Source organism: Cryptotermes secundus, unplaced genomic scaffold (genome assembly GCF_002891405.2).
Source record: "Cryptotermes secundus unplaced genomic scaffold, Csec_1.0 scaffold744, whole genome shotgun sequence".
In the NCBI taxonomy this organism is placed as follows: domain Eukaryota; kingdom Metazoa; phylum Arthropoda; class Insecta; order Blattodea; family Kalotermitidae; genus Cryptotermes; species Cryptotermes secundus.
In genome coordinates this window covers 167,071-178,661 of record NW_019718624.1, presented here as the reverse complement: position 1 = coordinate 178,661, position 11,591 = coordinate 167,071, and the positions used below count along the sequence as shown (strand labels likewise).

The 11,591-nt window shown below is 38.2% G+C and overlaps 1 protein-coding gene across 1 annotated transcript; it reads right to left on the bottom strand.

Moving 5' to 3' along the window:
- Positions 1-4,612: 4,612 nt before the first annotated feature.
- LOC111862457 (putative OPA3-like protein CG13603) lies at positions 4,613-7,717 on the bottom strand. The gene is made up of 2 exons (XM_023847885.2): positions 7,504-7,717; positions 4,613-5,278 (listed from the first exon to the last, which is right to left on the bottom strand). Exons 1-2 carry the CDS (start codon positions 7,643-7,645, stop codon positions 4,716-4,718), a joined length of 705 nt encoding a protein of 234 aa, XP_023703653.1. The 5' UTR covers positions 7,646-7,717; the 3' UTR covers positions 4,613-4,715.
- Positions 7,718-11,591: the final 3,874 nt, after the last annotated feature.

Genomic DNA, 11,591 nt, shown 5'->3' with positions numbered 1-11,591 from the left:
TCATCTGACAGATTACTGATGAATGAATGAATCACTGCTATCAATTTCATATAAAATTCTATCCAATATTCTTCTTTCAAGGTTTAGTCCATACATAGATGAAATTATTGATGATCATCAGTGTGGGTTTTGACATAACAGATCAACAAATCTTTTGCATTCATGAAATAATGGAGAAAAAATGAGAGTACAATGAGACACTACATCAGCAATTTGTAAACTTCAAGCAAGCCTTTGATCTGGTTAGGGGGGTAGGATTTGATTTGATTCAACTTGGTCCATCACATTAGAAATATTATAAAAGGTTATCAACTCTGCCCAGTGTGACTGATAAAATGTTTCTTCTTTCTCTCCTTTTTAATCTTCCATCCTTGACATGTTTTGGTTTGAGAGACTATCTTCAGAAGGATGTATCAATATAAGCAGAAACTACTATTACAATGTGATTTGTCAATATCAATACATACATACATTATCACAATGCCATGAATATAAAATTTGATCCTACAACTACAGCGGTGTGCATGAATATATTAAAATATTTATAAATTATTATAATCAGTTTGTTTACAAGTGTGGTTTAAAGAGACTTTCTTAAAATTTAGAACCAATTTGGTTCGTGTCCTTTATACTACCTCTCTTTAAAGGAACTTTTTCTTGATATTAGAGGGATTGTTCACTATAAGTTTGTACCAACTGGACAGTCAACCAAGTTTATCATTTTGAGGTACTGAAAAGGCTGCGTAAAAAAGACAGAAATGACCCAAACTTTTCGCCAACAACCCATGGCTTTTGCAGCACAACAATGGACCTGCTCACATCGCACTGCTGTGAGGTAGTTCACAGCTAGTAAACAAATAACTGTGCTGGAACACCCTCCCTATTTACTGAATCTACCCCCAGTGACATTTTTCTGTTCCCAAAGATAAAGGAAATATTGAAAGGAAGAAATTTTGATGACACCAATGACATCAGGTGTAATGCATTGACAGCTCTGAAGGACATTCCACAAGACCAGTTCCAAAATTGTTTTGAAGGGCTGGCATGTGCATACCTTCTGAAGGTGAACACAGTGATATTCAGCAATGAGGTATGTAGCATTTTTACCATGCTGAGTTCACGAACTTTGTCGTCAGACCACGTATTTCACAGACTTACTAATGTTTTCTTAAATGAGTCTTTTTTAAAGCTACTCTGATTTGGGCTTTGTGAAAATTAAGGATTTGTGGGAACATCCCACATACTAACACGCGGTTTCGCCGGTCTAACAGACCATCACTACTGACCAGGGACGCCAGTTCAAATCTCAACTCTTCCAATCCCTGGCCAGGCTGTGCAGCATCCAGCTTTCATGTACAACCACCCACCACCCAGCAGCTAATGGACTCATGGAACACTTCCACCGGACACTGAAGGCAGCCATCATGTGCCACGTGGACCAACAGTGGACCGAGGGGCTTTCCCTGGTTCCCTTCGGAATCCGCAGGGCATTCAAGGAGGACCTGCAAGCATCAGTAGCTGAGCTCGTGTACGGCGAGCCCTTAAGGATCCCCGGCGAGCTACTAACTCCAGCTGCTGACCCCGTGGATCCAGCACACCTCATCACAGAACTCTGACAGCACATGGCATTAAAATGGGCTGATAAGGCTCAAAATTATCTTTTAGTGTGGATGTGAAATCCATCAGTAGTTTTGGAGATACAATTTGTAGATGGATGAGACCTTGTCTTAACTATGTTCATTTCATACATGTCAAACAAAGAACTAATATCATTTCCATGCCTGCCTGCTGGTCTGAGGTTTAATATGACAGATGCTGAAAGGGGAATTCAAGCACTTTGAAATGTTCTGAAGGCATAAATGGGTATAAATTACATATCAGTGGACACAGATATTTACCAGACCTCTTTCAGACATGCAATATTTATTCTCTTAGATAGGTATCATATCCTTGATTTCAATAAAACACAATTTCCATATACACCCTTGGCACAAGACTTAATAACTTACACAATTACTAAACCAATTACTGAAGAGTGCTTCTGGTTTAAGTACAAAATAATTGGTAACTTTACATTTGAATAATTATGACATGACCAAAATATCAGGAAGTATGTGCATCTTAATTAAATAAATAGTATTACAAATGCAAATTTTATAGCAACAATATTGCAAGGCAATATCAGAATTCTGCTTAATATTCTCTGCTACAGACATGTTGTGAGTCACTACAGAGAAATTAAGGCCAATGAATAGTTTCCTTTTTATGTGAAACTGTTCATTAAACATGTCAACAACAGCACTGGTCTGCTCCCTACACTCCATACTGAAATGGGACATTTCTTATAGTCTGGGAGGAAATGCAATGCATATTTCCAGATTTGTACTGACTGCATTCATTGCTATCTTCCCAACAATATTTCATTTCAATTTTTTCATATGTAAACAACATACACCCATGGAAAAGGTGCATCCCATCAAGGTTTGCACTTTGTGTGATTTCACAACTGCATTACCTTCCTTCTGCATCTAGCTGTTTCTGCAGTAGGATGAAAACATGTAATATTGTATTCAGAAGTATAAAGACAGTTTATTTAAAAATATTTTATATGATGTACTCAATATTAAAGGCAATAAAGTTGATTATTTTAAATCATGTTAATTTTCTGACAAAAAAAGATTGCACATTACTAATCTGTGCTGCAAAAACATACATAAAGTCCAGTCACTCAAAATGCAGTCACAAATTTATGCTCATTTATTATTCCAGATGTAATGTATACTAGAACGTATAAAAATACACAACATTACTTCCATGTTCAGGCTACTGTCCTGTACTTACCAAATGTGATCCTGTACACAAATTGTAAAGGTAAATTTATCATTCCAACATAGTCCCTTCTTTGTAATTTATGTCCTCACATTCTATTGAAATCCTTTCACCTGCTCTTCCCACAAATTCAACAATACCTGCAACCTAATTTTTGTTCCTGATACAATCCCCTGTAACTCTTTGTCCACATCAACCTTAGTTTTCCCATTTCCTTAGGTTTTAAAAGATTTAGTAATGAATATCTCAATCGTGGAATAACTGTATATCCAAGAATCACAATCGTACACTGGATTCTCCTTAAAAAGAGATGCCAGAAGTGTTTTAAAACTGCTGGGCTAGAATACTAGAAAAGACATGAGATTAAAGTTAGACTTATGTAGATTTTGCATGGCCACTATGTTGTAGTTTTATGTTTTACAAAAGGTCACCTTAACAGCATTTCCATACTAGTGGCCTCTGGTCATATGATGTCTATACCAAGTTTACTAAAAAAAATTAATCAACTGGTTTGAAAGTTATTATTGGAAAATATGTCATTAAAGATAAGAAATGCAGGTTAATAAGTAATGGTAAGCTGTATCAGAGGCTTTTTATCCATACTGGTCACACTACAGCAATGACCAAAGAAGCCATACTGTATGTGCATAAAATAGTATCTGGATTCTTGTCAGATCTTCCCCATCCCTTAAAAAATAATTATGGTCAATACCATACATTTTGCAGTGTGGCTGAAAAGTTAATTCCCTAATTTGCATTGCTTATAAACACTAGAAGAATGATGTGAAGGTGGAATGGTTTCAGAAAGGGCCAACTTCATTCATGGCATATCTCACACCCCCACGTATCCACCTGCATGTTCCTTCTATCCCCACTTCCTGCCGACATCATCCAACCCCCACAGAGTGGCCCACTATCGAAGAGTGCAAGAATAAACAAAACATAATTTTTATTCAGGGCAGGACACAGTTTCACAATACTAGTATGAAAATGGATTACAGGAAATTTGACTAAGGTCCAAATGAATACCCAGCAAGAAGTCGTATCTTGATAATTTTTTTTTTGTAGAGATGGAGGAGGAAGAGAGATAAGGGTAAGAAAAATGCAAAGACCTTTGGAAGAACTTGATTAAGAGTCAAGATTTTTCAAAATTTCCCATGTCACTGCCTGCACATGTCAGTAGAATGTTGCACTTACACTTTGTAAATGTGTTGGACACACAGGCAGATGTGCGGAGATGTGAAGTTTGTCTTATCAAATGCCACGTACTATATTCCAAAAAAAAAGTTTCTCATTTATATCATTCTTTTGGTATTATAAACAAATGAAATCAGGAACTAATTTTTCAGATTAGCGTGCAAAATATATCAGATGCTATCAACAAAAGATTGGAGTAACATGGGATATGAGACCACTGAATATAAACATCTGTAAAATACAAAATATTTTTTGTTGCAAATTATCAACACACAACATATTTATTGTTTGCTAGGGGAAAGGTGGGGGGGCAATAATATAAATTTTCTAAACCTATAAGGAAATGAAATATTAGAAACAAAAAAATATTTACAATATGTACATACATTTGGTGTATATTGTTACGTATGCCTTCCATGATAATTCTAAAATCTGGATAGTTCTATCACACAACAACACACACACTCCATGGCCTGTAGTCCGCAAGCGAACTATACCAACCGAGCGACCGCCGCTTGTCGGGGAAGTTAATGCCAACTTCTGCGAATAAGGGGTGTCACGTGGTCAGCGCAACGGATCCCCACGGCCGTTAATCTAATTTAAAAGTGACAGCAGACAGGATGAAACACTCCCTTTACTGTATCTCACTGAGCTAACATAAGTTTTACCTCCTGCTAAGTATTCATTGGTTATGATTCTGATATATGGTACTGTCTTCCTCTCACCTCATAATCAAAATAATCTAAAGCCTGTAAAATTATGCCATTGTTACTACATTCAACAGGTTTTCCATTATTTCCAGGGTTTCTTTGTTTCAACTCTCCATCGGCATCCAGTTCTCGCACAGGAAGCAGTGGAGGATGGGATGAATGTGAATGAGGAGGTGGGGGTGGAGGTGAATCCTTCCGCCCTAGCCATGGTTTATGAATGACTCGACCTTGAAGGTCATGAACGGTTCTCATTAGTTCTCGTATTTGCGCATCCTGCTTCTCACTCTGAAAGTAGAGATCTTCAAGTATCATATTCAGCCTCTGTATTTCATCTTGTCTTGCTTCTTCCTTCAATCGATCTCTACGTGCCTGCCGGGTATATTCCAAGTATAAAACTCCTGCTGCAATAATAAAAATGATGCCTTCACCAATCAGATTGGCTCCTAGTTCAATTGCCATTGTTTCACTCAAGGTTGGAACACTAACTGGCTTCCCAAGCTTCAATATCCACATTTTTGACTTCACTTCACACCAGTTGTAAACTGTAAAACAAAAAAACAGTAATGTAGGTATGTCTATCTTAGAAAACATAGTCAGTCAGAGTCAGGAAGCCCATGCATGGTGGACAATGAATTTCATCTGACATCACAGTGATACTGCATGATACGCACGCAGCCACAAGAGGACACATCACAAGACGCAGTATACACAAAACACAGGAAGAACAACTCCCATAGTGGAAGATTGATATAATATGTGAGTTTGAAATATGATGTATAAGATGATAAATCTTAACAAAATTTTAATATATAAACTTTATTACACAGTACATGACAAATATACATTTTACAAACGACACATGATGGCGAACAGTGCAATAGTTTAACGTAAATAACACACCTGAGGATGGCACAGTGATGCCGAAACATGTAGTGAAGTGACATGTGAGATTGTGTGCACCAGAAGACGGGTCAATACATACACATCATGGACGTGATACTTATTTAATTGTACACTATAGTGTGTGCTTCAGTTTCTAGATTATTTGATGATGCTACATAGGTTTCACAGGTTGTTTAATATTGAGGTTGTGTGTGACTTGTTTGATTATAAAATTATGGATTTAACTCACTGGAGATTTCTTCAATTTTATCCAAAATATTAAATTCTTATGCAACTAGCTTTTAACTCAAGTTCCACCAAAATACTATGGCCTTGGGGTTGACTCAGTCTCTAACAGAAATGAGTACCAGGAATCTTCCTGGGGATAAAGGGCAGCCAGCATGTAAGGTTGACAACCTCATCACCATCTGCGAGCTGACTGTCTAAAAAATGTGGGAGCCTCAACGCCTCACAACTCTATGGGCCTCCGTGGCCTGTTACCATTTACCTTTTCATATTATGCAATAATGTAGCCATATATAAACTGTAACAAATGCAATAAATGCTGACTTCACCTCTACTGACAGAAATCAATGTCTTGTATCAGCTGTGATGTTCATGTGCTCAGAGCACTCAATTGTACAGCAAAACGGCAAACATTATGGTTCCATAAATGGCATCAAATCCTGTGCAAAACTTTAGGGGAGGGGGAAGTGAAGTGAAGTTGTCCCTGTGCTTAACTAATTAACATGAAGATGTGTGATGGGGGTGGATGTATACATCCACATATTCTCGATCTCAGAACTAGTTAGGGGTGAGTGGTTAGCTTCGCTTCCTCGTTGCTTTACCCCCAGTACCCCCTGGAAAGGAGGATGGCTGGGCCCCACAGCCAGTCTGCACAATGTGGAGATGAGAAAAATCGTCTCCTACCAGGACTCCTACACAGAGGACAGTTCCTGTATTCATTTTTAACAACTTGTTTTAAAATATGAATCATTAAAAATGAATATAGGAACTGTCCTCTGTCCAGGGTGGAATTATCTGCACAGTTTCTTCATATGAAATATGTTGTCATTATTAGAATATATGATGTCAAGTATTTATACTTTTGTGACCTGAGTTAAATGTAAAGGCCAAAATCTCCTCATCCATGGCTTTCAAAATAACTTCACACTTAGTTCTGAATGCACTGTATCTAATTATTGACAAGTGTCAAACACATTCTATAAATGGCAAATGTGTGTAAAGCCAACTGCAAGAGATTAAGGCTGAAGTATAATTATTTACAAAAGCACTGTCACAATACATATATAAATAGTGATGGTACAGGAGTTGTGGTAACTCAGCTGGCATAGTGATAGGCTATGGCTGGATGGCCTGGGTTTGATTCCCAGCAAGGCAAGAGATTCTTCTCTTCTCCGCAGAATCCAGACTGGCTTTGGCCCACCAAGCCTCCTATCCAATGAGCACCTGGAGGTCAGGCAGCTGGGGTTTGAAGCTCATCACTCACCTTCATCTAGTGCCAAGGTCAACCCTGGTGATGCTATACTTCCAACCTCCCTCCCGCCCTTTTGACTTCATTGGGACAACTTTACCACTTTACTTTTCATTATGCTAGCACTATATACACTTCTACTCAAAACGTGTATGCAGACACAGCCAGGATAATTTAGTAATCTTCACAACGCTGTCTGCGGGTTTGTTTAAATGTAAATCTAAATTAAATTATGAAATGATAATATCGAAATATCAATTCTCTTTGCTTGCAAAGCATCACCTCGGTACCCTCCTCCTGTAATTACAATATTCCAATTCGACCTTTATATATTCCAGCGTAACTTTGTACTTAACACTTAACCTATACTGAGCAGTAACAGATACTTACACTGAGCGGGTGGCATACATATATATTTCCTAAAAAATGGATAGTTTTTAGCCCTTCTTATGAGCATATTTGCTATGGGTTTGCTTACTTGTCTTACTAACAAAGCACCTAACTTTGCAATAGGAAAGGCGCCCACAACCATCCTTAATTCAAAACCCCAAAACAAGTCACATATTAAATTTTAACTGCAAACGATGAACGAGATCGAACGAGATTTTCTGACAACCAGTGCCATCTGGCGTATTAACAAAGAGAAAGTAGGGCATGAGCTTGAAAATCCAGATTAATCTTTCGAAACTTTTATTTACGTATGTAATAATACTTTTTGGAATAGTGGGGGAAAAACACTCTGGCCAAGCAAGTGCATGTTTTAAGACAGAAATCATCACGGAGTAACATCATGAAATGTAAATCATAGAGCAGGAAGTTAAGTTGGACATAATGCGAATTTAATCAATGTCGGCATGTGATGGAGTTGATCAATGTCAAAACTTGCCCGATCGATGTTTTTTCGACCTTTCGAAATTATTTTTTGATTGTGTAACAATGTAAGGCTTAAACCCTTAAACCAATACGTTACACTTCATCTAACGGTTGCATAATATTTTAATTTTGCCAGTAAGTATCAATTTTGCAACATGTCAGGAGAGTTAGTAGATGTAATACGAATTTATTAACAACAGGTTCACTTTAAAATCCACATTTAAAGCAGTCTTATTAGCCATTTAAAAATAGGTGTTACCGAGTTATCACTTTGCATTCACAGTTACCACCTTTCCACATCTTTTTCCTGGGAAATATTCGGATTTCATTTCTCTCTGTGTTAACGCGTACCAACGTAATAAACACACACTTATGAAACACGCAAAAATATTTTCCGTGGTTTTCCTCAATTACAGTCTTTGTTATCAAAAGTTCAGTCAGGTCAGCCCTTTGTTTATTTTCTTTCGAGGAATATATTGCAACCGTGTATGTATCTCTTATAGTTCCGTCTGTTCCTCAAATACTTTTTTCGTGGTTTTGGATCTACAATAAGCTTCTCGACTACAATAAACCACCTTCAGATCTCGAAGTATTTACAGTTGCATTTCACTTCCAAGTGTGTGCCTTATTACATGACGAAATTTCGAGTAATGAGACACGCACTGGCTTACCAACAAATTGTGATTTCCTGCAATTGTGTATGTGTTTACTGTATAGTCACTAACATGGAGTGGGGGGTGGGGAATAGAATGAGTGTGTTTGAGGACATGGCGTCGGAGACAATATTTTGACCTAAGAAGGAAGAAATAATAAGAGGCTAGAAAAGAACTGCGTAATGGGGATCTTCATAGCTTGTACTCTTCGTCAAATATTACTAGAATGACAAAGTCCAGAAGGATGAAATGGGCAGTGCATATAGCTGGCATGTAAGAGGAGAGCATATAGGGTATTTGGTAGGAACACTTGAAGGTAGGAGTCCACTAGGGAGATATAGATGCAGAAGGGATGATAATATTAATATTAGACTTAAAGGAAGAAGGTGGCAGTGCCAACTGGTTTCATCTGGCGCATGATATACTCGTAGATTAGTGGCGGTTTACAGTCAAGATGATAATGAACCTTTGTGTTCCATACAATTCTGGAAATTTCTTGATTGGCTAAGCAACTACTGGCTGCTCCATGGATTTAGTTCAAAACTTCACCTACAAAAATTCTATTTTGTACTATTTCTTCTTTCGTTCCACACATTTCCCACCGCCGAAAGAAGTCCGTCTACATGAGCTTTACCGTTAGAAACACAAGACATTTTATCTAAAAGTTTTGTTGGTTTCTTAAATTTACAATTAGAAAATATTCTAACATACGTACTTTTCGTCAATAGGCATATACTGAATTTGTGGCAAATTTTGAACAGTAATTGTAACTCTGCAAGCCCGAAAGTTACGTCCAGCTAAATTCAGAAGATTTTACAGCCTTCAAAAAATCGTGATACACAAATATCTTTATTCTTTGAACTAGTACTTTTTTTTACATTAATTTCAGGCAGAATTATGTATAACGAATTCATAGCAGTTATTTTAAAAAAACTGAATTCTGCTTATGTATTTTAGTAATGCTTTGTAATATGTATAAGAATGTATGTTAACACTATCAAGTTTGTATTTCTCAAGACAAAAAACAAACTGATAAACAACAGCTGCCGAAGATTCATCGCTGTCTTCGTAGAAATTACTTCATTTCTGGACCCTATGTACGTATTAAATTATTTGACAGCAAACTAAAAAAAAAATACGATTTCCCCTGCTATAAACATATTTATCAAGAGAAAAATGGATAGCGTCTGCAGTGCCTGTTCTCATACTTCGAAGAATTTGGCGCAAGGACATTTTCTATTACAGTATTATTTCCCCTCAGCTCTTCCGCAGTAGCAGTGCTACCAATTAATAAAATACATGTATAAATTAAGTATATCTAAGTCGATTTTAGGCCGCGCCATAGCTCAAGCGGTTAGTCTCTGGCCTCCCACCGCGGCGACCCGGGTTCGATCCCGGGTCTGGTCAAGTGGGAGTTGTGGCGGACAAAGTGGCGCTGGGGCAGGTTTTCTCCGAGTACTTCGGTTTCCCCTGCCTATCTTCGTTCCACCAATTTCTCCACGATCACCCTCACTTATCATCTGGGGCTGGTAAAATAGGCCAGAAGTGGCCGCAATACAAGGGACTTAGTCCCACCCCACTAGCAATATAAAAAAAGTCGATTTTAAGATATCCACAGGCATGAGTATTAAGACTACGATCTTCCGAGTTGTGGTATATTTGAATTCTGTGGGAGATCACCAATGTTTTGCAGGAATATGCTGTCCTATTCTTTAGGACTGAAATGTGTGGGTTCAGTAACAAGCTTGGGTTCGTAGGAAGTTTATAAGAAATATTGGCATGTGAGCCAAGAAAAGAGGGTAAAGAAATTAACTTACATATTGTAACTCTGAAGATGAATGCAGTATGTTCCTCCGAAACGACGTTATCCTCTCATAAAACTACACGGTGTCATAGTCCGGAAGACCACAATCGTAATTGCTAAGAAAACTGGATACAATAAATTCTAAATAACTGATCTGGAATTGACTAGGAAAAATTATAGGAAATTTTGTCATTCCTTCGAAATTCCGGCTTCGAGTTTGTGACATAGGGCCGATTTCCGAAGTCTGTATGTACTACAGTGCACGGCATGCGGCTACTGTACGGGGCAAAATATACGATTCTTGTCCTGAACGTAATAATTGCTCTTCCTGGTGCAGGACTATACAATCCATTAGAGCAGCAAACGTAACGCCTACACAAGGCTGCGAAGACTTCCTCGTATCGCGTGTAGAAATTGTTACACTATCGGTAGCATATTCTTACTATCCTAAATAAATGTACGTCACAGAACCTTTTTGTTAAGCTGACAGTTGTTCAGCTACTCAAGGAAATCAATGCCTTCAATTATCTCGAAGGTTCATTATCGCGTCTCTATCCCGAGCCAAATGAACTCTTGTTAATATTATCTTCCCTTCTATTAATCAGGACTGAACGCTTCAGGGTTGATCAGAATTCTTGTTTCGCATTCGAAGTTTTCCCATTCCGATATCGGTCGGCATATCGGGCATCCTGATTGAAGTTTCTTCTGACTTTTTCGGCACTTCCAGGCTAAGAGTGGGTTAGTGCCTTTTTTTCCTTGGCGCTACAGCCCCAGTGCGCCTAGGCCTACCTCCATGAACTTCTCCGTTCACTTCGGTTTTTCTAGATCTTACACATTCGGTAGGACTCCTTGGGCGGGTGATCAGCTCGTCGCAAGGCCTCTACATGTATACAAACACAGAAAAACGCACACACACAAACTAAACATCCATGCCCTGAGTGGGATTCGAACCCACGATCCCGGTTTCCAAGCGAGCGAAGACAGTATATGCCTTATAACGCTCGGCTACCGTGACCGGCATTAATATGTTTATTTATGGCTTATTTAACGATGCTCTTTGTAACTCATCTCATGTAGCTCGAAGGAATGATCATAGAATAATGAATGGGAAATGAATTTAAGGGAAACGGTCCTGGCTTAGTTTAATA

What these genes read in the sequence shown, in the direction of transcription:
- LOC111862457 (XM_023847885.2), bottom strand. Translation starts at nt 7,645, where the DNA reads ATGGTTGTGGGCGCCTTTCCTATTGCAAAGTTAGGTGCTTTGTTAGTA. An exon ending in ATGTATGCCACCCGCTCAGT is followed by an intron (nt 5,279 to 7,503) that starts GTAAGTATCTGT and finishes TTTGTTTTACAG; the next exon opens with TTTACAACTGGTGTGAAGTG.